This window comes from Hirundo rustica, chromosome 1 (genome assembly GCF_015227805.2).
Source record: "Hirundo rustica isolate bHirRus1 chromosome 1, bHirRus1.pri.v3, whole genome shotgun sequence".
NCBI classification, from domain to species: Eukaryota; Metazoa; Chordata; class Aves; order Passeriformes; family Hirundinidae; genus Hirundo; species Hirundo rustica.
The window spans coordinates 10955476-10983354 of record NC_053450.1 but is presented as its reverse complement, the minus strand read 5'-3'; the positions used below and the strand labels follow the sequence as shown (position 1 = coordinate 10983354).

Below are 27879 nucleotides of genomic sequence, written 5' to 3'. Positions count from 1 at the left end.
ACAAGCTGCAGTCATAATGTCAAAGACCACAGAAGCCAAAATGGTGATTCCCTAGGAAGAAGATAAGAAAGCTCCTGTTTTTCAGGTACTGTATGGGAGGTTTTAAAGTCACTGGTAGAGAGAAACCATTTGCTAAATCTGGTTAAGACAAACTACATCATTCGTAAGTGTGACTACAACACAACTTTCAGTCTCAAAATTAATTCCAGAATGCAAACAAACAAATAAATAAATAAATGAAAGAAAGCACATAGTATAGCACAAGGTGGGGTTCTCATGCAGCAAGTGCAGTAGCTGGAGAAGAACAAGGATACTATTGTAGAAATCACCTAATTACATAAATACTCACGTCCTTGTCACTACTATTTCACACTACTTGCTGTGTTAGCACAACAAACAGAACACAAAGTTCTGCAATAAACACTGGTGCTATTTATTCTGGTGCTTTCTCTATTTTGGATGTAAATACACCCATGATAATATAATCACATGAGAACTATCCAGCTTTCTAAGCCTTTTCCCAGTCCCTCTGAGGTTCTGGGTACCTAGCAGGAATCATTTTGATGAAACTGGACGGTCAATAAAGCCATGGAACAAAATCTGTTTATCTACAATCAGGCACTCCAGAGGTATTTTTCCCAAAGCCATGTCCTTAATCAAGGGCAGCTCCTTTTTGTATCTTTTTGAATGTTAAAGGTAATGAAATTAAATGCTGTAAGTGCACACACCAGACAGACTCACCACCCCCTACAGAGCAGACAATTACCTTCAGCAAGGAAGTTAGGCACTGCAAGAAAGAATACTGGGATACATTAATCCCTGTAAATCAAACACTGCCGGTCTGTAGAAAGTAAGTAAGATGGTTAGATACCAGAGCTTTACTCTTGCCAAAACACCCTGAGTTCCTACTCTCTCCAGGTTTCACTACTCATGGTGCTGCTCTATTTAAAGGAACTGAGAACTGTTTCAGCAGCCAAGAGCCTCCCAGGAAGGGACAAGTCAGGCTGCAGATAGCTGGCATCAGCCACCGGGAACTGCACTCATGCATTTGGGGGAACCAAAGCTGAGCTTCTTGGAGAGGGGCAGGGATTTTCTCTGGACTGTTTTGACTGAAGTGGTCAGTCCCAGCAAGTCAAGGATGATACCCTTTAATGGAAGCCATACAGCTTATTTTAATCCTATTTTAAGAATCCAACAGTATTTCCTTACAGTTGGTTGACATCAACAGGATGCAGCTTTCTGCTAGCAAGTGCAGGTTACCTCTATTCAAGGGATATCTTCCAGGACATGTTTTATGCCATTTATGCACTCACATTAAGATTAATGTATTCCGTGTGTCCCATTGTTTCTCCACAGCTTCCTTCCCAGGAGATCATTTTCCTCTTGGAAATAGTCACAGGAAAATAAATTGCTCTTTCAGAATTGAAGGCATATTCAGCAATTAATTCATAAAACAGGAGACCTATATGAACCCTCCCTTTTCAGTTTCTGAAAATAGTCTTTTTCCTTTCACAAATTAACTAACTGGGCAGTTAAAAAAAAAAAAAAAAAAAAAAAAAAGAGTTGTATTTTTATATATTTTTTAGCAAACTACTACTGGAATAGTTACAACTGTATCAATGGTTATCAAGTGTACCTTTTTATGGCAGTGAAAAAACAGTTCCAAATTCCAGAATTAATGCTGTAGTAAGCACTTGCTTGGCTTGAGAATTAAATAAGAAAACATAAGCTTCCAACTGGCTTTCTATTTGAGGCTTGGGTGACTAATTATGTCTGAATAATTATTCAGATGCAGCTTGTTTCAATATCTACTTGATTCCCATTCTCTTTCTGTGAGAAAGAGATTCAAAATACTTTGGAGGAAAGTTTTCCTGACAGTGAAATGGAACTTTCTGATGCAGTATTTAAAACGGAAAATTTAATTCAACAATTGGAGCAACATAAACTAATCTGCTTCTTGGCAGAGAAAGCAGAAACATTTCTGGTTGCAACATGTGAAAATGGATGATGACAGTGAAATCTCAACTGCACCTTAATCCCCCCCTTTTTAATACTAACTGTGCCACCTCAGCATTACCTGAGTTCTGATAAAATGTTTATGAAGAACAGAAGCTGAAAATCAGTGAACTCAATTGCCAAAGTCCCCCTTCACTGAAGTATTAAGGATTTCAGATTCAACAGAATATAGAGGTGAAGGCTGGGAAGAGACCAAGTTCCATGGGAACTTGTAAATTAATTTGAGTTGACATCAAAGTAGAAGGATTGAACACTCCTTTTACGTGTCTGAGGAGCCTCCAAAGTAATCCCCCAAATTTTTATTCTTTGTCGTACAGCAGATTAATAAATATACTGCCATGCATGACTGATGTGAACCTTGGCCTCCCCTTCAAGCTGTGGTTTTCAGATGTGTCACAGACTCCAGAAACCTATTTTTGGTTGTTCAACAAGTATTCAGAACTAAAAACAGACACCTATTATACCTACGTGGGTGTGCAAATATAGCAAATTCACTTTTTTGCAGGGACTTGTCTCTGGAAAAAATGTAACCTAAACATGTCTGTTACTGGTTATTTCACTGCAAATAAGAAGTTTAATACACTGCTGTAATTAAATGAGTAAGGCAGAACAAACAAGCCATTTAATCCTTTAAAAAACCTGTTACCACTAAATTCACGTATCTGTTTATCTCTTACTTGCATCCCCACAGGAGGTTATATTAAACTTTTCTATCCCTCTTTTCCTCCTGTTTAAAATATTGATAGTTTTGAGCTTTTACTGTTGGGTGGATGTAGGGAATGAGAAGTCAAAAAAAAAAAAAAAGTGTAGTTTAATTACAAAATTACAGATATACCTTTTACTTCCACAAAGACTGAATTACGGCATTTCCTCCAAAGACTAAAGGATGTTACACTGGGCATTCATGCAGCTTTATGGATTGTCATTTATTGCTAAAAATAGCACCAGCAAACACAAGTGCAGCACCAAGGCATGCTCTCAAAGGGGGACAGTGAGGCCACATCTCATGGGCAGTGAACTACATCCACTGCCAACAGCTTGTGCTTAACCAAGGAAAACGAACATCAAGGCTTGAATTTTAAATCTTTACTTATAAACTTTTTAAAAACACATACGAAGCAATTGAGCCAGACTTGATTTTCACAGAATCAGAGTTGGAGAGACCTTCAAGATCATGTGCTCCAACCATCAACCAGCACCACAATCACCCCCTAAACCAATCCCAAGTGTCACACCCTCCTGGCTCTTGAGCACTTCCAGAGATAATGACACCACATCCTCCGTGGGTAATTTATTCCAATGTCTGACCACTCTTACAGAGAAAAAACTTTTTCTAATATGGAATCTGAACCTTTCCTGGCACAATTTAAGGCCATTTCCCCATATCCTCTCACCTAAGACATGGCAGAAGAGACCGACCCCCCCTCTCACTACAACCTCCTTTCAGCGGTAGAGACAGGTAGGTCCCCTAGGCCTCCTTTTGTCCAGACTAAACACCGCCAGCTCCCTCAGCCACTCCTCATAAGACCCTTCAGCAGCTCCACTGCCCTTCTCCGGGCACACTGCAGCACCTCCACATCCTTTCTGAACTGAGGGGCCCAGAACTGGACACAGCACTCCAGGAGCGGCCTCACCAGTGCCAAGCACAGGGCGACAATCACAGCCCTGGCCCTGCTGGCCGCACTATTCCTGATCCAGGCCAGGATGCCACTGGCCCTCTTGGCCACCTGAGCACACACTGGCTCGTGCTCAGCTGCTGATGACCTGCACCCCAAGTGCTGTTCTGCTGAGCAGCACTCAAGCCACCCTTACCCAAGCCTGTAACGATGCACGTGAACTTCCATGAATCTGAAGCTATGAATTTACTGTCAAACTCACCTGTTTTCAGTGCCGATGGGACTGTGTGATGTTAAATACCTCTGACTATTATAAGCATTGCCTGTTCCAGTGTTTCCTCTCTTGCAATTAAAACAAACAAAAAAACCCCAACCCCACAACTACAGAAGTGTAAAACATTCAAATCCAAATAGGAATTTTTCTTCTTCTTTCAGGCACCCAGGATGAACTTCACACTCAAGGCAAGTCAGTGTTGAGACCTGCAGTGAGGTTTCTGTCACCTTGACTTCTTTCAACTTTCATTTGAAAGTTCACTCGAATCCTGTTTCCTATTCTGCTCAAACACTGGAAATCCTGAGGCCCTCCTCCCAGCCTCACCCTACCCCCTCAGATGCTGCGAAGACCACAGCAACGTTCGCATGAATCCGAGACGCTCATGTCATCTCTTGGCACACGTTCCCAGGTCAGCTGCGCTCTGCCGCTTCCTCTCAAAGAATGAGGAAATGTTGCCAATCTCTTTTCCTCCTCTCATTTTTAGACGCTATTTCATAACAAAGCACAACCCTCATGACATTTAAAAATAAAAATGTCCAACCATCAATTTTCTCTTCCTCCCACCCGAAATGCGTTTGATATGTTTACTCAAATATTTAAATTACGAGGTTTTCCTGTGCCAGATGTAGTCATATTTAAGGTATTGCTGGTATTTTTACAAGATGCAGGTGTAGTCACAGTAATTTGCAATTAAAACCAGATTGATCTTTTACCAGTTATTAAGAAGCATTGAACAGAACTATTTAAATAGATAACATCCTGCTTCCAAGAAAATATGATTAAAAATGTATGCTAATGAAAAGGACCTAGTATGTTATTACAAAAAAGGAAACAATGGAAACAATAAGCTCTGCAAAATGCACTTTTTAAAAGAGACTGTACTGAATACAATGCAGATTATCTGGGAGAGGATGCAGATATCACAAAAGAAAGATGAGATTGGAATTTTCACTGTGACAGAGAGGATTTATTGAAAAGTTAAAAAACAAATTCTTTGTCAATTGAGAGAAAATTGTTTGTACAACTCTGGCATCTGATACCAGTTCAATGCTATTTGGATGCTCTGGATTCTCCTTTTTGTCTTAACTTGGTCTATTTTAGAGACCACACAAACATTCTTTTGCTCGAAGCATTTGTTTCTTGAAGTTATTATTAGCCATGAAGATCTAAAGCAGATCTGTTCTCAGCTACATTCATAGCCCAGATGTGGATATTGTGAAGACTGCATGAAGAATCAAAGCCAAGATTCCAGAGTCCCGTACAAGAGACCCACAGGAGATGAAAAGAAGGCTGTCTTCAGCATTTTCATCCTACAAGCTATTTATGGGCCTATGACTTCATACTTTTTTGTTCTCAAGTAGCACAGATGTGTGCTGTATCAATTCATAGATTCAGAAAAAGATATATAGAATGAGTGTAAAGGAAAAAAATCACTTTTTGCACTTGAAGTTGCAGCAGTACAAACATGGAACTGATAGGATGTGCTGTATTATTCCTGGGGCAGATTGTTTATTCACTGAAATACTTACATCATATTTTGTCTAACCATCATTTGTCTGAAGAGATTCTGAAGCCAACAGCAATAAAAACCTATTTTTATTAAACAAGCTGTAAAACAAGTTATTTTGTCCCTGTCTAAATTAGCAGAGTGCCTTGCCTTTGACTTGTATGTTATCTGCCTGGTAGCCATTTAGTTGAAGGTTTGCTTAATTTTTAAATCAAGCACTGTCACTTTTCAACAGCACATCCTGTCTTCAGAACTCAAGAGAGAGAAAAATTTAAGCAAAACCTGAATATTATGGTTAGACTAGATTATCCTAGGTCTTTTCCTGCTTAAATGATTGTATGACTCTGTCCTCCATGAGTGATATTAGTAGGTCCAGGAAATTGACTTGCTGCGCCATAAAACAACTCCCAAGTATACTAAAGACGGTGTAGTAAAATTCCGTATTGTAGCTGTAAGTTTGCAATACCTTCTGCCAATAATGCTTATGGGGAAAATACTTTATAAAGCAACCAATAAAGTTTCCCTTCTTATAATTTTTCATTTACATACCACATTCCTATCTCCTTTGCATACATGAAAATTCTATTTGCCATCAACTGAAAAACATACAACACCCAATGACAAAGATCAAAATGTATGATGAATTCAAGAATTTGCATTGGGATGTCCCTAAACACCAGGATGCTGCCCCAGAAACCCTGCTGATTCACTTGAGTCTTCTATACAATATCACATAGCATCACAGAGTCACAAACAGATCTGCAAAATTGTAAGGAATATGTTTTGAATGCACAGCACTTATTCCACTCAGTGGTACAAATTAGCAAGGGAGGTTCCTTAATTAGGAAGTGCTAAATTTAGGATTGCAATATTCATCTCAAAGGGTCACAGCCATCTGTGTTTATTCCAGCAACTACAAAAATGCACCTTATATATGTGCATTATGGCGTATAATTTACAGCACAGAACTTTAAGGTTTTCGAAAAACATTTGCTCAACAAATGTGAACACTCTCCCATTTCTTTTTCCTCCCCCAATCTCTCACTTCCACTCAAATGAGGTTAGCTAAGAAAAACCCTATTCATAGGAATTAAGAGCTAAATATCCAGTCCACTCTCACAATTAAAAAGTAGCCTCAGTCAGTGTCAGTGCCATAAACCTGTCTCTGGAGGTTTATAAACAGGCCCCTGTATATTTTAATTTGAATGACACATGTCTGAGCTGTTAGAGATGCTCGTATCAGCAAGAACCACCTGAAAACTGCAAGACATGTTTTGCAGTGCACTAACAGAAACAAAACAGTGATGCTTTAAAAGTCATGGATTAAAGGAAATCATGCTCTGGACTAAATTTGTATGCTTTTGATTACTTCTGTGGTGTAAATGTCTCAGAAATTGGAGGAGTGAAGGGTTCTCAAGCTGTTATTCTGATGGTACCAGGCACATAAAGTTTTCCTTCCTCCTAGACAATCCCAGCCACACACAGTACTGAGGATGCAATCACAATGCTTCACAGGTCTTGCAATCAGAATGTTAATTAAACATACTGTTAACTATTAACCTGCAGCTACTGACCTGCAATTGCATCGTCATTCAGATTCCATGCCCCGCATCCAGCTCTACGTAGTCTAAGCCTCATCTTGTTTTCAGGACATTTAGCAATTGACAAGATCAGTGCCTTGACAAAGCTCAAAGCTGGGCAGATGCATGGGTCTAGCATTAACACTTTCTGCAAAGCATCCCATTTAAAGTAAAACACTGAGCCTCAATCCTGAGACATAAACCTCTGCAGAACTGTGCAATTCCATCTTTGACCAACCAGCTTCTCTAATCACTAGGATGATCACAGTTTACTGCCAAAGAGAGGTCCCTGCATGCCAGAAGCAGCTTATTATGGGGGAGGATCATACTTCCTACTTGTCTCCTCAAACCTTGCACACAGACAAAGACAATGGTTGGGTAAATGGGTATGCAATCCTCCCCATTTTACATACTGACTTGGTCCACCATTTTTTCCTGCTTATTACAGTAATTAATCCAGCAGATCCATGAAGGCACCACACTGGTCATTCCCTCAGCTAACTTGCAGGAACTAAACATCCTTTCAACGAAGCCTTGGAACAGCTCTTTTTCAGTCCTTTTACAGCAGATGCCAGGTCATACCACCTGTACATTTACAACCCATTGGAAATGCATGATGAAAGACACTTGAAGGCTGCAGCCTGTGGTACAGACTAACTGCCCAGGTCACAGGAACTGGATACAAACCAGAGGTCTACCGTTGAAGCTGTTATCGCTTTAACACCAAAAATATGATGCTTACCACTTAAAGACAGGCTCTAAAGAGAATGAGACTGGTATGCAGGAGACACAAGTAACTTTAAGATATTACTGCAAATGTGATATAACAAAAGTATTCCCTGCCAGTCTGGCAGCTCCATAGAAGCTAGCAAGTTTGCCAAGGCTAAGACTGTTTACTCCAGGTATAGTGGACACATCCAATTGAAATGGTCTAGAGTGCAGATCAAAATTCCAAGTAACAAGCTGCTGGACAGCTGCTGCAAAATCATCCATTAATTTCTTCAAGTCTGGTCAAACAGAGGATCTCTCAGCCTCTACCAAAAGAAAAATTACCTAGCAGTAGTTGACATAATTAAATTTAATGCAACAAAAAAATTACTCAAACTCTAAGACCTGCTCATAAATATGTAAATTTCATTGTTATGAAAAGACGAGTCAATCAACTCTATGAAGAGATAGTGAGATATTAACTTCTTTCTATTGTTAAGTGCCCATCACTTTTGCCCAGATAGTTGAAACTGCAATTTGCAAATACACAAAGCTAGCTGAATAAAGACCAGCATCTCATTTCTCTCCAGCTAAAAAAAGAAATGAATGTAATCAGCACATTTTCTCTCTAGATGAGAATGACAAATACAGTCGCTAATGCATTGTGCTGCATTTCTGGTCTTACAGCTGCTTAAAGCCTCTACTTCCAAAAAAAAAAAAAGTCTCAAAAGTAGACAGCTGTGAACGCAGCTTGCCCTATGCAAATGTTTTCAACTTTAAAAGAAAACCACTTTCTTCACTGCCTAACTCCTTCTTGTAGTGCAAATCAGAAGGAAAAGGGAGGAGAGACAGCATGCTTAGATTCCTTCTCTCTGTTATTCCAGGAAGCTGTTTGAGAAAATAACTGCTCAGGCTCTGCATTTCAGAATAGCATCAGCTCCCCCAGCCACCAGCAAAGGGCTTCCCCTCAGCCAAAGATCACGCTGCACCCACGCACTCTTCAAAGCTCCTCCTGCTGATCCTCATGACCATTCCTGGAAACTTATGTGTGCAATCCAAAGCACAGCTCCAAGAACTTCTCCCTGGTCAGAACAACACATGCCTAACTGTTATAAACCACTCTGCACACAGTGCGAGGGAATCCATGCAGCTCCAAGGCATTTTGTAAACAAGCAGACATGCTGCATAACAGACAACAAAACTTTAACAGCATGGGGGGACTAGGAATTTAAAATGCATACAGGACATCACTGACTTAATTATGGCAAACATCACATTTTGTTTTTCTTTTTTTTAAAATGCTCAAGGTTTCTTACTGTACTTATCTAGCTTTAAAATGTCTGAGCACAGGCACAAAAATGGGTACTAACTACATAAGCAAGCAATGCAATATATGCTGCTGCTTTTCTTCTCTTTATATATTTTATGCAAGTAATACCTAAAACTTTTCTTCTCCTTTTCCGATCTTCTAGACAGCAGAGGATAAACCTGCTTAAAGCAAAATGGGAAAAAAAAACCCTAAAAGATTGAACACGCTGGCAGAGAACCACCTACTTTTATCCCTTGAGCCTGATGCAATTTCAGCTCTTACATTTTTACAGACTTCTGGCTAACCAGCAAGGTGGCAGAAACTGGAGGAAAGCTATCTTCAGTTACTCCTTTTATTTTGTATTCTTGCTCTCATTTCTAGGCAAATAGCCTGCAAAAAATTCTCCACAAATCCTCACCACAGATGGCAGTTTGGGCATTCTCCAGCCAAGCTCACACCTGCAGCTCCCATGACCGCTGCTGCAGCTGGGCTTTTTGTCTCCTCTTACTGACAAAAACTGCAAAAAACTCAAGTGTTAAGTGACCCACTACCACCATCCATTTCATTAATGAACTCAGTCCATAAGAAATCAAGATGCAGGCCTCTACTCTTGGCTCTGCTCCCACCAACACAGCTCTGCTTATTTCACAGGAAGGGGTAACCTTCGGGCAGTTTGGGCACAGATTCACTTGTCACTGGGAAATTCCAATCCACAAAAGGAAGGAAAAAAAAAAGGCATAAAAACCTGACAGTTCTGAAGAGGTCTTCAGTCACCAATACCAGCGTGAGCCACAGGAGCTCTGTGCTGAACAGGTCATGAGCCCTGCAAAAGCAAAGGCAGATCTCTTCACAGCAGCTGCACTTGAACTCTTGCAGCTAACCACCGCCAAATGGGAGTCACCAGTCTCTCCACACCACCTTACTCTCTCCTGGCCATGACATTTCACTCCAGGCCATGGCTTGACACTGTCCATGAGCACCAGAACAGTCATTTTATGGAAGCTTATGGTACGTCTTCTCGCACACTCTGAGATGTGGCAAGACAATCTCTCCCTGTCCATGAATTTTATGCAAAACCACAGATGACAGACAAAACCAAACCCAAAGTCTGTATTTCCTCCAGAAATCCAAGTAAGGGTATTGGTTTGATTAAATTTTTTTCTACATATATATTTATACAAAGAAGATGCACCTAGAGCGTTTTCCAGCACACCTGCACTCCAGAAGCACTGCCTGTTCCCACGCCTCTCTGTGCTGGAGGGACCCAACCGCAGCTGTGTCCAGCACAAGGCTTGCAGCAGACGAAGCCCTGACCAGCCCTCCAGAGATTATCAGGTTAGATGATCTAATGGTCCTCCTGGTGCTTAAAAAGAAAATTAGCTGTGAATCACTTCGATGCTTTGAAGCCCTGGTCCAGTTTCTCCCACAGACAGCGACCAGCCACTGCAAGATGAAACTCAAATCAAAGCCAAGTTTTACTTCTGTGGTCAGCGACACAGACATATTTCAAAACCAAGGTAAAGCAGATGACCAGAGAAGAGAGGTGAAGCCAGACAGGCTTCTCTCTGTCTGTGGGAGAGGGAGGCATTCAGCTGGCTAAGAAACAAAAAGGTAGGGTGACAAAGAGCCTGAGAGGCTTTCTGGCCTGATGCTTTCTACAAGTAAATCCTAAAATGGCAGCCACCAGTCCCCACTATTCATTCGCTCAGTCATTCTTATCAAAGAACAGTTCTCACATCAGCTGGGCAGAACTTTTGCCTCTCACACAGGTAACTGAATAATCCTCTAATCTTGCTTCACCCTAATACTTTATAAAAGATTTTTAAAGAAAAACCTCTGAATTATGCATTAGATGACTATTAACAAGGATAACCCAAGAGGCTTTTTTCTAAGCTTAGAGGCTACCTTTTCTCCAACACTGACCTGTCTAGCTGTCCATACTAAAGTGGCTCACAGATATTTAAATCATGTAAGGTCACCACTGTTTAGTGCTTTCACAGAAAGCTTCCCAAACAGAATTAATTAGCAGATAAATTATATTGAGAACATATCCATCAAACTTAGGGATGCTGTTCCTTGTGTTTGTGCCAAAGCAACTCTACTCCTACTCTTCCATCAGCATAAATTAGTTTAAAAATAGCCTTATATGAATATTAAAATGGGCTTCCTTATAGCTTAAACTAGTGAGAAGACTTTGACAACTCTTCCCACAAAGCAAACTCCCTGTAGACCCTTTTTAAATATCCTAAAAAGAGTTGTAGCTCTATTTACAGAATTGAAACCAAAACCAAGTTAACAGAAAACAAAAGAGAAGAGAAGTTATTACAAACAAAGTGTTCACTGTTGCATGGAGAGGTCTTTATTCAAATATATTGCATGTAAGAAATCTTATTATTGTGTAATTAAATCCTGAACTAATATGGCCAGGGAAGTGGAGCCTTAAAAACAAGGCTTTCAGGATTGTCTAGTTTGACACCTACTTTACATGGCAAAAACAAGTTTGCCTGCCTTAATCCTTCCTCTGCAAGCACTGAGAAAGGTCTGTATATGCTGCAAGAAGAGCACTTGAAGTCTTCAGCAATCAATAAAAGAGTAACATAACTTCAGCTAGGCCTAATCCCACTCAACCAATCAAAACTACATCTTGCTCATCTGTTGTTATTACCAATCCTCTTGCAAAATGAGGCTGTTCTACACACATTTCTGAATCATTCATCTTAATGCATATATGCTGAAAATGATGCAGGAAACATGCAGGGCCACAGACAGGAAAAAGCACAGAAACCCACAGAGGCTGAAAACAAAAAACCACAGGTAAGCCTCTTTGCAATAAAAACAAACAATGCCCTCTGCAAAGCAGAACTAAGTCAACCAGAGAGGGAAATCCAGACAGAGCCACAAAACACCAGGAAAGAAGTTATTCCAGACTCCTTCTTAAGAAGGAAAAGAAAGTGGAGGGAGTGTGAAACTCTAACTTCCCCCTGGATCCTGTAAACAGTTATCCATCTGTATCCACCTGTCCAGCCCCAATAATGCTTTGGGATAGTTCTGGGCATGCAAAGCAGCAAAGCTAGGATCCTAAATAACATCACTGAAGGAATTAGGTATCAGGAAATACAGACCCTCCATGTTTAATGTCGTCACTTTGCAGGAATTACATGGCATCTCACCCTGGATCTCCAAGTAACGTGAACAAACTTTGCAGATTTTAGGACCAAAAGAAATTCTCATTGCTACAGATAGGTTATACAAAATAGACATGCCTGGCATCGAATTTTCTGGTCAAACTACCACTTCTCACCTCCATCCCCAGGGATGTCAAAACCTCTACAAACCTTGGAAGTCTCCCATTTTATTCTCCCATTAAACAGAACCAGATCTCCCTTTAACTAGAAATCCTTGCAATTATGAAAACTGCTGTTATTGCATTGCTTGCTTTTAAAAAACAAACAAAAAATTCTAAATTTTATAAATGATAAATTTTATGCATCCAGTTACTGAAATTATTGTTTGAGGCAAAATATGTCATTACAAGAAAAAGCTAAAGGGAGAGACTCCTGTTTGCCTTGTGTCCCTTCAACCTTTCCTAATGGCTGGAAGCAGTGAATCAAAGGTAAAATGAACTGACTTGCCCCAGTTTGTTTCCATGCAACTTAGAACTGCATCATCAATGTTTAATGTTTACTCCCATTGGTCACAAGAAGCTTTCATATGCTGAATATGCTTCATCTAAGAGACCTTTTCTCTTAAAGACAGCTATTCATACATCTTTCACCTTTTGGGTATACCTAGAGGGCACAAATTTTGAGTCCAGCTTCCTTTTTTTTGGGGGGGGGGGAACAAAAAAAAAAAACCACCCCCAAAAATCCAAAACATGTGAAAGTAAGTTGAAACCAAACTATGACTATCTTGAAGTAAACAAAAGTTAAGTATTAACAAGAAAACATACATTGCTTTATCAACGATGATCACGACCTCAAAAACTGACCTCTAGAGAGGCTGAAATTCAGACCAATTTAAACAGATTAGGCAATTGTTAAAACATTGGAGACAAGGAGCTTTGGAAAGGATATAGAATAGATGAATTTTTTAAACTGACCGAGCTTTAGCCTTCATTAACCAACCTAAGAGGACAGGACAGATTTCTTGCCACTTAAGCTAAAAAAACCCTTAGCAATATTCATGATGGGCAGATGGGTGGTTGTATGCTCTTCTGAAGGCATTAGCTTTTTTCCTGTGAAAGACCCCATTAATCCTAACAGAAAGCTTTAACAAGAAAGCTTCATTCTAACAAGTACGTTTGCTTTAAAATACTTAAATCTAAACTTTAAGCTTAATTACACTGTGCATAAAGTCACCCTAAAGTAACATCTCAACCAGCTTCTCCATTGTCTCTGGAGATGCACACCACAAGTTTAGTAGTTTCACCCTAGCTGGGAACATACATGAACAAGGCTTTTTCTCCCACTCCTAATTTTGAAAGCTATGCTAAATTAGTAAGGTTGCCAACAAAGAAAACATGTCGAGAAGAACAAAGAGTCTCTGAAAACAGGCAGCCACTTCAGAGAGAACAGCTAAAACACTTGTGAAAGTGCAGCTTGAGAAAAATGGAGTTTATAGCTCTGAGTGAAACCGGCCTCAAGCTTACAATGAAAGATTAAAATCTGTTCATCTAAATCAATTATCCGTCCTGAGCACACACTGTGCACTTGAACCCAACAGTCTGGGGAGGGCTTTACATCACGGCACACACTCAGTGACAACACTCATTTCCCCAGCAGCAAGCTACATTTCAGCTTAATAGCTAAAACATTCCCTTGACTATATTCATAACCAAGGCTCTTGCCTCTGCAGCAGCTCCAGAAGAGCTACACATGAACTCTTTACCTTTGAACCGAAGTGACTAACACTCACACAGAGCTCCTATTCTCCATGCAAGACAACCTCGAATTAAAATGGATACAGAGTCATAACAGCATCTGACAGAAATGTGCTCTACTGGGCTCCAGTGATTTTGCAAAGTAGCAGAAAATGAACAAGCATTAAAAACAGGGATAATCCATCACAATATGCACTTTAAGTATTTACTAAATGTACTCTGGATTTCATTTATTTATAACAACTCAATGTTCCGGACTTCCATCACTATATTGTGTAAATATAACAAAGTCTTACTCTAAGATTCTCATTTTAGCACTCTGCTTAGTACCTGCTTGAAAGAAAGGGAGATTTTTTTACTTCTACTCAAGGACAAAGGTGAAGACGATTTCTCAGCAATGTGAATCATTATATTCTTAAATGATAGTTTCCAATCCTACTTCTTAAACTGTTAATCTGGTCATATCTCAGTGCCAAATTATCTCAGATTATTCAAATGCATCATTACTCTCTTGACGCAAATAGTTTAATCCAGTAATTTATCAGGTTTTTTAAAATCACTGTAATACTTTTACTATGGCCTTGCATACGTAAACAGTGAATATAAAAAATTACCTGTTTGAATAGACTTTTTTTAAAAATAAAACCCCACTTTTCTTCATGGATATGTACCAGATGTCCCCTAAATATTCTCAGCACAATACACCCAGCTCCTCTTAGTCCACCATATATTTCTTCTCTCCACACTCACTTTCCTCAGCCTGCTCCAGCATCCCTAAGTACCAAATCAGTAAGAGGCTGCTCTGAGGGTGGCCAAGTCAAGGCTCCCCTTGAGCTGGCTGAGCAAACAGTGCTCCTCATGTGTACACACACGTCCGTATCTACAGGTACACAGGACATACAACTTCACCCTCTCCTCAGAGATACCTGGCTTCTGGAGGGAGAGGGCTTGGAAGACAAGCACATCTGATTTACATCTCCTTTTCTAGCCCAGCCAGGAAAAACAACCTTCAGTCATACAAAATGACATCTTCACACTTTAGACGATTTAATCAATGTCCCAAGTTTACTTCAGAGATCAGGCTTGGCTCTATCACAATTCGGGGAACTACTGGGGTGGGGAAAAAAACAGACCAAACCATTGCTGCCTGCCTAAGTCCAGTTTCTGTACTTTGAGGATTTGTCTGGACAGCCAGCACTGTTCTGCATTCCTTTCTCACCTCTACTATATGATTCAAATTTTTAAAGTGAGACTAAATAGAAGATTCAGTTTCATTTTTGTGTACCTAACCCCACTATGCCCTTCTGGACTAACTGCAAATGGTGCAAACCAGGTTTTGCACATTTTGTCTGGCACACTGAAAGCCTACAGTCTCTACAAGCCAAACTTCAACACTCCAATCGCTCCATAACCCTGGCAAAACCAAATACATTTAGCAGGTGTGTCTGGGCCTAAGTAAGGGCAGAAGCTGGTCCTGCAGATGGAAACACATTAACAACGCTATTATCATGCTCAGCAGAACAAACACCAGCTCTGCTTCAAAACAGAATAATGGCAACACCAATGGCTCTTACTCTGGGGAGAAAATGAACCCAGTTCCCAGATATATCTTTCACTTTGGGGTGGGCTGAAGTGACTCCAGGACAAACACTCATTGGTGTATTCTTCAGTGTTTCCATCTGGCACCTCTGCCAAGAGAAGGGAGTGGTGTTAGAGAAAAAGACATCCCCCCCCCTCCCCGCCCCCCACCTCCAAGTCCATTTTGCAAAATGCCTATTTTCAGCCCTCGGCTTACATGCTGAGGTGCACAGCACCACTGCTGCAGTAATGGCAGCCACAAACCTGACTGCTTGTCATCCACCGAGTACTTACACAGGGTTGCATCAAACTGCAAAACAGGCTCAAACACCGCTCCAAACTGAAGTCCCAGCCAGCGCCTTGATATTAGTTACTATAGAAACCAGTCCCTCGGCACAGGCGCTCACAGCAGGAAATCATGCAGATTTCAATTTTACATAGTAATAAATGCTGCGGGAGAGGAGAATTTCACAACAATTGCAGGGGCTGATTGTACAAACCCAGACCTCTACCCCATGACACTGCAGATGAACGTGCCCACACACACAATTGCCACTGCTCCTGGTTTTGAAGTGGTTTCCACAAAGCTTGAGTTGGGATGGCTGCTGGAAAGGTAGTAGCATTTTTCAATGGCTTCATTAGACTGGAAAACGTACTCGTTTTTACACGCAAGAAGCACATGTGAAAACAACAAAACAAGCACTAACTGCAAAGCAGTAGCAGGGTTTAAGCACGTATGTAAGTAGAGAGAGTCCAAACATTTTACAGGAAGTACTGTCAGGTCACAACCCAGGGCTCCTTTGGAAACAGCCCATCTTCCTTTCCTTCTCCACCCTGTCCAAAAAAACAACCAGAATGGAGGGCAGGTCACAGATTAATTTCTAGGGAAAAAAACTGTTGTAAGAAAGCACAAAGACAAGAGGGAAGACTCTGAGCCCTGAAATGAAACAGTGAGGTAATTATATTATTTTAACTTTTCAGAAGTAGTTCTACAGGTTGGACTCCATCATGCGTGGGAGTGGAAGAGGAAGACAGGCAGCACAATGCGTTTCTTGTACCAGGCAGACCCTCATTTTCTACTGAAATTCAAGAACCAGTGGGGACTCTTCCCCATCTCTCTAACGGAGCCCGTAAGCATGAACAGGGCAGGTTTTACTACATCAGCCAGGGAAGAAAAGAGCAGGGATCTGCTTCACTGAAGAAAACTAACGTGAAGGGAGGAGGGAAGGGGTGAACAGCTTGCACAGCAACAGGGACAAACATTTGTGCTGGCAACACCAGACAAATCATCAAGCAAACAGAAGGGTAAGAAAATGAAGGAAGCTGGTCTATTTTTAAGCAAGACCTCATTATTACCATGAACATGCACTGCTTCTCGAGAAGCAGCAGGTATGCAAACATGAGATGAATCATATCACCGAGTAAATCACCTGGCAGCAGAACACTAGTTTGCATGGACACACACAGAGTGAATATATACAATCTACGGCCTTCACACCTACGAAAACGTGTGGAAGAGCATCCTTCTGGGAGGCAGCCTGAATTATGGAGAGCAAAAAAAAAACCTGTTAGACAATGCAAATGTCATTGCTGCTTCTGAAAATTGCTTTTGTTACTGCTTTGTTAATGATTAGATGGAGTCCATTGTTATGGACACTGCACTTGCAATTAGTCTGCTGCAGCTTGTAATTTCACTTTTTGTATAGATCTCTTCTGTCATTAGAAACAAACACAGATTGTGTCCAGCCAGGGTAGGAACAGACAGAGGGAAGTGTAGAAAACACCCCAAATGAAAACACACATTTTATACCACAGCCTTTGCACAAATTGCCTTGCTGACACAAAGGAACCTCACAACTGGTTCAAGGACACGTGGACTGGGGTGCTATGAGGTTGAGTAAAGTGCAGGACTCTGGTCAGGTCCACATTCACACTCCTAGAGGTCTGACAAGTGTGCAAAAAGCCAACTGCCAGCACCAAATCGGATATTTCACCAGCACATCTTCTTGGAAGCCACCATTAATGTGATCAACAAAAGGACATTCCCCAAACCTGCATCTGAGGCACAAAGCTGTGAGGCACAAAGCATGAGGCCACAGAAGCTCAGCAACTGCTCTGCAGCTGCCACAGGTTGTTATGGGCAAGGTCCATGAGGCAAGAAGCACTACCCTACTTCACAGAAACACTGCTTAGACCGAACTGATTTTCTAATTCTCTTCCCGCTCCACACAGAACTTCTTCCCTTTCTCCGGTACGGAAAATAAAAGATACTAAATAAAACTCAACGTCAACAGATCTTCAGCTACCTTTATTACCCAACTGGTGACAGATTAAAAATAAATAAGAGGTACAACAACTCTCTTGCTGGGATTACTACAGGATCATAACTATGTGCCAACTAGTAATTTATCATATCAAAAGGCTGCCTGAATTAGCTTGAAAGGGGTTCTCCCACCACAGAAGGATGTGCTACACTGGGAAAACCAACCGCCAACCAAAACCTCAGCCTCCACTTTCAAATCCACATCCCATCATCAAAAGCATGCTTTTGCATCTTTGATTCTAAACTAATAAATTATCTGAAGGAAATACTAGAGCTACTTAAGATTTATCCTCATTACTTCCTAAACTGTATGTTTAAGACATTAAAAGTTTGGTTCTGTTGCCAAGACTGAGAAAATTCTTTACAGCTACAAAACCAATATTTAGTTACTGAAGTGTAAGTGCTCTGCATGAAGATGCCCACAGAGATATAAATTCATCATGTAGCTGGAAACAACAATCAATCCATCCATCCCAAGCTTACCCATATTCTACCCTCCTAAAAGCAACACAGCTGTGTAAGGAGAGAGAAAGAACCACAACCAAGTGTAGGAAAAATTAACTCTGAGCCATTCCCCCTCCCCATGCTCCCAAAGATTCCAATTCAGTTGATAATGGATAGATTTACATTCAGTCATGTAAAAGAAGTCCAGCCACTCCTATCTTAACATACTGGCCCACTCCTTGGACAAAGTGCTAAAGATGCTTGTTTGCTTCTTCCTCCCTCATCCTTTTGTTTTCTCCCTCACAGAAGCTGGTCTTGCATTCAAATTTTCTATTTAGCACACACAATCACCTGGGGGCTTTACTTCCTTTCCTAACAACATTTTAGTCTCTTAGCAAGCACCTTAGCAAGCTCAAAAAAATACTGGGTTGTAGGGCAAATGCAAACCCCACTCGTGCGTCACTCTCTGCACTCTACCAAGGAGCATCTGACTGTGTAAGTTATTATAGCAATTATTTTTGTCTGTTGCCCTGAATATTTCTCCTCAGGTAGGGACAAATCAGCACAAATGTTGTCAATGACCCTGAGCTACATTTTGTCTTGACCTCAAGGAAAAAAATTAGGCATAAGTAAATAATATTTTTTTATGCTGCAATGCTTGCACTCACCCAAAGAAAATACAATGGCCATGTTTTACCTGGAGTGCAGCCCTTTCAAGCCCCTAAGTATAAAATCTAGTCATTAATAACCAAACCACTTCTCTTGTGTTTGAGCATTTTAGATGTTCACCCCATTTTGACTGTTCCAGCCAAATGGGATCACATCAGAAGCAGAGTTCTCCGGGTTACACAAATGGACTGACATTTGCTACTGGTCTACAGAAAGACGGGAACACAGAAACAATGAATAATACAGCACAGCTTTTGTGACTTGTAGTTTTAGCTGCTGTAAAGCAAAATATCCAAGTTCCTCTTCTCCAAATGCAACAGATGTGATATGCAACCAGCTTCAAAATTATCTGCCAGTTTTGGTCCTGTGTTTTGCATCATCTTCATGAAAACGTAATGGAAGACTGAATGGTTCATTTAACTACTTTTCTTCCCAATTATCACAAAGTCTGGACTGTATTATTTTTCTCCAAAGACTCCACAGGAGGAGTAAGTACTTATTACAAAGTCATATCTTAACTGAGAAGAAGCTCAAACAAAGGTTTTGCTATTTGAGTATGAGCATCTGAAATTAAAGAGGAGTCAGAAAGACAAAGGAATTGGACAATGAGAATGCCTTTCCCCTTGTGACCAGCTTTGTTCTTACTCTGAAATTAGGCACAGATCACCATCACAGTCCATAGCCAGGAGCAAAGCAGACTGTTTCAAAAATGTTATACAGCTTTTAGGTCTACTGCTTTGGCATGTGGTGTCTTTCTCCTCCTCAGGCTTCACTTCTGTTTCATCTCTTTTTCTCCCCCCTTCCATGAAAATAAATTAATCAATAAAAAACACCTTTCAGTACTGTCCATTACATTTTGCTGTAGCACCAAGACTTTACCCAACCTTGGGTCACACTCTGTCACATTTACAGTGAGTGAGATACCGGTCCAGGAGGCATAAGCACACTTACTTGGGAGATCACAGAAAATTCCAGCCCTGCAACAATTTGTGCAGCTTGTCACCTTGGAAATCACTTCAGTACATACAATATAGATCCTGGCCAAAATAAAAACACATCACCCAGACTAAGGACTGTCTGAAGGGGTACTTACATACTACCTGGAGCAACATGGATGCAGAGTCTGCCCAGGAACACCAATCTGCAGCAAAGGTACTATTTTAAGCAGTCTTATTAAATATGAAGAGCAGTCACTGAGTAGTGCCACAGAAGAGCCACCTGACATAGACACTCACAAATATTAATCAAATTTAACTTTGTAAGTAAAAGTGTTAAACCATATTTACATTTTTGTGTGCTGTTGAAATTCAACGAGGCCTGAAAAAAGTGCAAGCACTTCAATGCAGCACCTCTTCCATACTGATATATCCTGCCCCTCAAAAGGGAAACATTAATATTACTGTGGTGATTTTGGTACCCTGCTGCTGTTGCTGTATGCCATGCAGACACAGGCTGAGTTTTGCTTCCAAATCTACTCAGTGCCCCTTGGTAGCTGGCTGTCTATCCACAGTATCCTCCCCAATCTCAAACCCCCCAGTCCAGCAGAGGGTCTCCCACTAAAGTGAAGTTCCTGCAACTCCGCATTGCCTTAAAATCCTCTCAGACATTTGTTAAATGGAAGAGAAGGAAAACGTACCAGATGTCAGAATTACCAAAGGCAGGAAAAACACACCTCTAGTAGCACCTGCCAAGAGGGAACTTCAAACAGCATTACAGTCCATGGATTCCAACTGGCCAAAGAAAGCTGTGTGATACACTGACACCCTCTTGAAGTGATTTAACTAATCTGCTAATATCAAACACACCTATGTATATGTAAAACCCTTCAATATGAAGGAAAAACAAAAAACCACAAGACTTCAGTATCAGCTGCCTCATTAACCATCTCACTTTGAAGATCAACTTTAAGCTTGGGTAAATCAAAGCTTTTAGATCATCTTTCCATAAATTTTAATTTACACCTGTGCAGATGCAGGTAGGCAAGACTGGGGCAGGGTTTTATCCATGGAAGCTGCTGATGGTGTATTAAGTGGATACAGAAGAAGCGTGCATATCTTCACATTAATCTCCCTCATAACACTAGGAGGGATAGTTACTTTTCACACCTACTTTTTCAAGTTCCTGAGCTCTAGTACTTATCTACAAAGGATACTCAAATGCAGCAGAGGCAGAAGAAGACTAGCATACAAAAAGCAAAGCAATTTACATATTGTTGAAAGCCAACTTATAAACATGTATCACATATAAACACAGTATTTGGGATGCACAGTTCTTGCCTTCTTAAGAGAATATATTTTTATTGCACAAATAATCAGGTAAACAGAAATTAGATCTAAGTCGCTTCCATGCTTCAGTTAGAATTAACACAGGTAAAAACATTCACAATCTCAAATATTGAAAGAAATAAGCCATGCAAGAAAAGCCTGAACTAAAACTCATGAGCACACATCTTCCTAAAAGGAGACTTCATTTTTAAGGTATTCAAGAGTTGTTATTACACTCTTTAAGGTATATTAAGGATTTAAAGGTATTCTGAAATACCTCATTCACTTAATATTTTGTAAGCATTCTCTTTAATAATCATAGTGAGAGATAATACAGATTCCACCGCAGACTACCAGGTTCTGCTGGGCTGTATGCCAAACAGATGCAGCTTGAATAACAAAAACTGCTATACAGATGTCTCTATTTAGTCAGAGCTCAACAATGAAAACATCTGAAGGAATTTTGTTTCCAAAAATCTCTGATACCAGCAAAAACAGCACACACTGCTATACAGCTAGCATTACTTTAAATTTGCAACATAACTTGACAATTTGCCCCTTTCAAATGATGATTCTCAGATTACCAGACCCACAGAAATCTAACATTTTGGTGATACATGCATTAGAACTACTTTCCCTGTGTTTTCCCTTGTCAGGCTAAAATCAAAGCATTGAACTGAGGGAACAGAACTGAGGAAACTTTGGGTTGATGCACATCTAAATGGAGAGACAGCAAAGGAGGAAGAAAAAGCTGAAATGAGCTGGTTGGCAAATTAATTTGTGTATTGAGTCACCACAAAACATCAAGTACTTCATGTTCAAGGCTCTTCCTACTTTAGAAGCTACAAAGGGAAGAAACTACAGCAAAGTACAGGTTATCTGACTCATCCAATCATAGGTTTTACCACAGGCAGAGCTCCAATTACGTCTTCAATCTGAGCTCCAGATGGGAACGTGAAGATTTACATCACTACCACCGCAGGATTAGAAGGAAGTAAATGGCATGGAGAGAACAATGCACCGAAAGAGTAAAGGCAGTGCTTGAGAACAACAGTAATGGCACACAAGGTAAGGATGCCAGTTGGAACACGGACTGGCAATGTTGGAAATAAGCTCTCACTCTTGAACACTTGGTGACTGAAAGGAGATTGCCTCCTCTTGCATGTGCGCAGACAGGTATATCCATGCACACACTTTTTCTTCTTTCAAGGCTAATGCTGATGCAAACAGATTAAAGAGTAGCCAGAGTTCTTCTGTTGACTGATAAAACACTTTCATCAGCTAGATTAGTGAGTCTTAAAATAACAGGCCGCTTTCTGTAGAGCTACAAGCAATTACAAATTAAAGGCAGCACGCAGCTTCACAACACTTCAGTCATCCTACAAGGAACTAATGCTGTCCTTCCAGAGCAGGCACCTGCTTCAGCATTTTCATATACAGTTAGTTCCCAGAAGAAGCATTTGGCTCATGCAATGATAAACCAACCTCATGATGCAAAATATACCAGCCTCTCTGCCATTGTCATGGGAAATGCAACACAAGTCTCATATCCCCAGCAACTGAACGTGAACTTGTCTGACTTCGGTTAATCTGTTAACCGTAAACTTTGGTTTACCTGTTAACCCTCTAAACAGTGTGAAACACAGCCAGATGCTTGATTAGACAATCAGATACATAATTTAAAAAACTGAGTAAATAATAGGCAAAATTTAAGACACCGTTTTTCACTTTAAGTAACCCTTCAAAGGGAAAACTGAGAACCTCTTAAAATTTCCAAATCAGAGAAGAAAAATACTAAGTTTGTTCTGTTTCGGTTTTGGAATGGAATTCTTTATACTGACGGCCAAATATGTTTTTATTGAATTGTGCCCTCATAAGTCATAGGGATTTTTGCCATCACCTTCCCTGGGAACAGGTGCTTATCCCTGTCCACAGCAAGGCAGAATGATCTGTATTTCTTAAAGGATCAAGGTGCAACCTCAGAGATAAATTTGAATGGGTACAAACAGAAGTTGGGTTGGAAGGCAGATCAGAACCACCAGTTAACTTGGAGTTTTGATTCACTGCCCAGAACATCACTTTCTAAAAATAAACCAAAATTCCCCTCTATACTTTCAGTCAGGCAAGGCAGAAGACAGAACAGAGGAGCTATACAAATTTGGCATGCCTGGATTCACAGAGCTCCTTTTGTAAAGGATGTGCTCTAAGAGATAAGAGACAAAACACAACACAGCAGAAAGTATAAAATACCCTTCAAAAACCCACATAAGCAATTCTTGTTTGAGAGTGGGAAAATTCTGGTATCTCAATGCAAGTCCTGTAAGCCTGCCAGCATAGCTAGAAGACAAGTCTCAAGGACTTTGGTAGTTTACCTTGCTTCCCCTTGGGGAAGGCAGAAGAAAGAAAAGGGAACATGCTTGAAGGAAAGACATGTTAGAAATCCAAGTTAAGTTCTGCCTTGGATCTCATCCTTAGTTTATTCCACTTTCTGTCATGTTTTTTATTTTATCTGAGTAGATTACCTATAATTTATGGTAGGTATGCATGTAATGAGGAACTTCTTATCAGAATGTAAATATTGGGTTTAGACATGTAAAACAAGTATTCTTCCATCTTGTCATTCTATGACTTGGTACTCACTCCAGCAGCTGCTACTACTCCTGGTAGCCAGAGCTAAGAGAAGTCTGACTGAGCTTGCACCCTACTAATGGGACTGAACACCCTTCATGTCAGCAATATTACTGTCTTACGCTCTAAGTCAAATGTCAACAGCACATTAGGACTTTAAAAAGTGCTACAAAACCTTTAGGGTTAGAGGTGACCAAGAGCTGCTCCCTCAGCACTGATTTATCTGCACTCTGGATTTACTCTTCAGCAGCAGTCCAAGGACAGTGACCATGGGGAATGCCCTACACCACTGCAGGGACATCTGCACTCGATGCTTTGGTCACTGGGCATCCAGCATCAGAGAGAAGCAGCCTTTTGTCTCCTTCCAGCTCAGCAGCCTGGAAAGAATGCCAGCTGCACTATTTTGGCTCTCCATACTCACCAATAAGCTGAGACTGCTACACAGAGAAGCCCACAGCCCAGGAAAATTCAGTTTGACCAAGAACGTCAGAATTACGGTGGAAGGACAAACAAAGTCTTTGCTCAAAGATGTAAGTACAGGTCACTATCATCATTACTGGCAGACCCCAAAGGCCGCAGCATCAGCCAGTATCTGCTCCGTCTCCAGCAGTCCTAGAGTTATTTATTCCAGCTAAGTATCAAGCCTTTTACATTTACACAAGGTACAGAAGCGTGAGTGAATACAGATTTCTGTAAATCTTGCTTTCTACAATACTATTCATCAACATATAATTCAAATGGTAATTAAGAAGCGTTCACATGATTGATGACACATTTAAATTACAGGTTTCCAGCATTTTTTTTACAGTAAAGATAACTTCCTTTTTCACGTGCCACTTCTTCGAAGTGCAAGTCCATCTAACAGATGTCTCACATATCTGCTTGTCAATGTAACAAGTTAAGACTTCTTTTTATTACGACAAATGGTATAAACCACACAGCATTCTGTTAAACTCAATATTGACACATCTGCTTACCACGTGTATTAGTAGCCATGTCAGCCACTTTCTGAAAGGCATCCAAAAAGGCAGCAGCTGCTACTACTGTAGTCCTGAAATGCATACAGATAACAAAACATTAGCAGTGTCTCATTGATGCCTATTTAATAACTGCCAAAAACATTTAGGCGTATAAAGAATAACACTGTGAACTTGCAGAGGCCACAAAAAGTATTCTCTTTTATATGTGAACTTAGCCTTTTCCCTCCTTCATTTCTTAATCCCTTCCTCGCTTTGTGTTAGCACTATGGACTTGGAGGCAGTCACACTAATTCCATGCTGAGAATTGCACAGGACAGGTGCTGTTTCAAAAGAGCACAGCCACCCTCCTTCTAGCTGATTTCCTCTGATGAAGCAATATTAAGCAGTCAAACATGAAAAACAAATCTAACGCACATTATACTTCACCCATTAGTGAAACACTGCTATTTTCAGGGAACATGTGTATTTTAAGAATAAATATGCAGGAACTTCCTTTTATTCAGGATCCTGGCCAAACAATTTTATGCATTTTTCATGTGGGGAGCATGAGCATCCCTTAAAACAGAAAATTTCTTGGAAATCAGACTGGTCTGGAGTTCTTGGACACATGGAAAAGTGGGAAAAGAAGAAAAAAGCCCCTCAATTTCAAGGAAAAAACCAATACAACTCAAACCCATAAAAACCACCAATCCACAAACCCCAAAAACAAACAAAACCCCTTTCTGATCTAGTGCTCCTCCAAGCAGGACCCTTCCTGAGAGGTACATCAGCAACCTCAGGCTTCATAATACAAAGTGTCAACTTCACTAGCCCAATCTCCCCTCCACGTTTGGAAAGCACCCACGGACCACACATCTGTTCAAGTGGACAGCAAACGTGAGTTACAATTTTCCAGACATGTCTGCTCTAGATAAGCATGCCCCAGAGCCCTGAACACCTCAGGTCAGTCCTGATTTCTGAAGGTCTATAGTCTGGTTGACCCAATTAAAGAAAAAATAGGCCAGGGCTCTACAGGTAAAGCACAATTGTGCCCTCTCCACAGTTACCTCATGCTTCTGTTTCTGCACATCTTTTCTAACACTAACTCTGATTTTCTCTCCTGATGGTGTCAGTCAGCCCTTTCAAGTAAAATTCAGAACAAGAACTACCACATTCACTTTGGTTCAAGAGCTCCTTGCTAGCCTCAAAAAACCCGGCAGACTTGCAGGGAAGCTGATCCTTGGCCAGAAAAACCACAGGACTGCTTAATTAGGTCAGATTTTATGCAAGTCTCACTCCAAATATGCTCAAGGTACAGAGGACATAACTGGCAGTGTAGTAAATGGCCTACTGACAGCACAAAAGATTTGAACACACACAGGAAAAACACCCAGGCATGAGGACCAAGCAAACGCATGAGGATTCTCCACATGCCCAGGAGATAAAAGGGAGGGCAAAACCCCCACCTTGACAGCTCGCTAACAATATTGGGCCCTGGAACCAGAAAATCTTTTCTAAAATTTTCCTTAACACTGTCTGTGATGTTCATCTTTCAGACTCATGGGTCACACCATTATTCATGTTCTATGTTGTTAATTATTAATTATATTGCTAACAACAAAGTTCCATTTCCCCAATAACAGGATCCAGAAAGACCTGGCTCCAGCTCAAATGACATCTGCTGTCCTTTATCAGAGCACACAGAAATGAGACAGCAGCAAAAGGCTCACATTTGCTAGAAACAAACAGCAAATCCTCGAACACAGGCTTTCAAGCTGCCTGCTTGCATGTTCCTATAGCACTGCACTGATTGAAAGCAACACCACAGGACTGGGAAATAAACAAAACTATGCCTCATGCCAGCCCAGGAGGCCTGTGTTTGAAGAGTACAAAAGGCTAGGAAAAGTTCTCTATTTCCCTTCTTTCTGTACTTCCTCTGCATCTTCCATACTCACTGTGACATAACTACTGGAAAAGGAAAAAAAATACCACATGCAAGTGTGGCACATTAGGCATGGTGTAGCAGAACAGCATATTCCAGCTGTTTACGGCAAATGAAGCAAACTCCCAGCTTCTTGGGAATGGTTCATAACACAACACAGAGCCACAAACCAGACTGCCAATAACCTGTTACTACAGCTGCTGGGGAAAAAAAAAAAGGTGCTTTGTAGAGCAGAGAGGAGAATGTGGTTTGGGGAGAGTTGTGAGGAAATGGAGCTTATATTTGTATCAGCAGAAACAAAGGTTTACAAATGAACGAATTCTAGAGGTAGAATTAGTCTGAGCATGATACTTCTGCCATATCTTCAAAAATCCAGAATGTCATTTTCAAAGTATACCCCAAACCCTTAAATTTTAATAATCACCAATATATGATCCAGCAAAGCAATTCCCTTTAAGTCTGAAGAAAATGCTGCTAAGGCTACCAAAGACTTTTTAATATTCTGAACCCCCTTTCAACATAACCTCCTCTGTATTCTACGCTAATAAAAAGGGCAACATAGACCTAACTCCAAATGTGTGCTCACTAAACAACAATAAACTATCTTGCCAATTTTTCATCAAAATCCAAGAAATTTAGCTCATTTTATATTTACTCTGTATAGCTGGTGGCATATTGTGAATTTTCCTAAATACATTAAAACACCAGTAGTAGTATTCAAAAAATGACATGCAGGTGTTGACTAAGAAATATGCACAATTTTACTAAGACCTGCTTAGAAAATTATCCTTGCAAAAGCTGCATTTAATCTTAATGTTTGCAGATCCAAGGAATTATAGGGGATCTTGACTGTGTAACATAAAAACTTACCGAAGCTGAGACTGCAGCTTCCCAGCTTTATTTATAAAATCTTCCCACACTGGGTAACTTCCCTGCAAGAAAAACAAAACACAACAATGAACACTTAATTTGAGCATTCTGATCTTAATACTATAGATCATATTAAACTAGATGTAAAACAGTAACTAAAACTGCACTAAATCCTAATCCACGAACACCAAAATCGACCACTTCTGAATCCAGATGAAACAGTAGTCCTCTGATGAGGCTTTACAGTTTTTCTGAATAGAAAAACTAGGCGAGAGTGAGTTCAACTGAAGCAGCTAAAAGAAATGCCTTCCTT

General features: G+C 40.5%; 1 protein-coding gene across 10 annotated transcripts in view; it reads right to left on the bottom strand.

Moving 5' to 3' along the window:
- Positions 1-27879, bottom strand: part of MTSS1 (MTSS I-BAR domain containing 1) — a 127049-nt gene that overhangs the window by 82494 nt on the left and 16676 nt on the right. For all 10 annotated transcript variants that reach the window (XM_040083120.1, XM_058423429.1, XM_040083188.1 and 7 more), the window contains exons 3-4: positions 27567-27628; positions 24773-24846 (exon numbers count right to left, since the gene is read on the bottom strand). In XM_040083120.1, coding sequence (XP_039939054.1) covers positions 24773-24846; positions 27567-27628 — 136 coding nt within the window. The remainder of the gene's footprint in view (positions 1-24772; positions 24847-27566; positions 27629-27879) is intronic.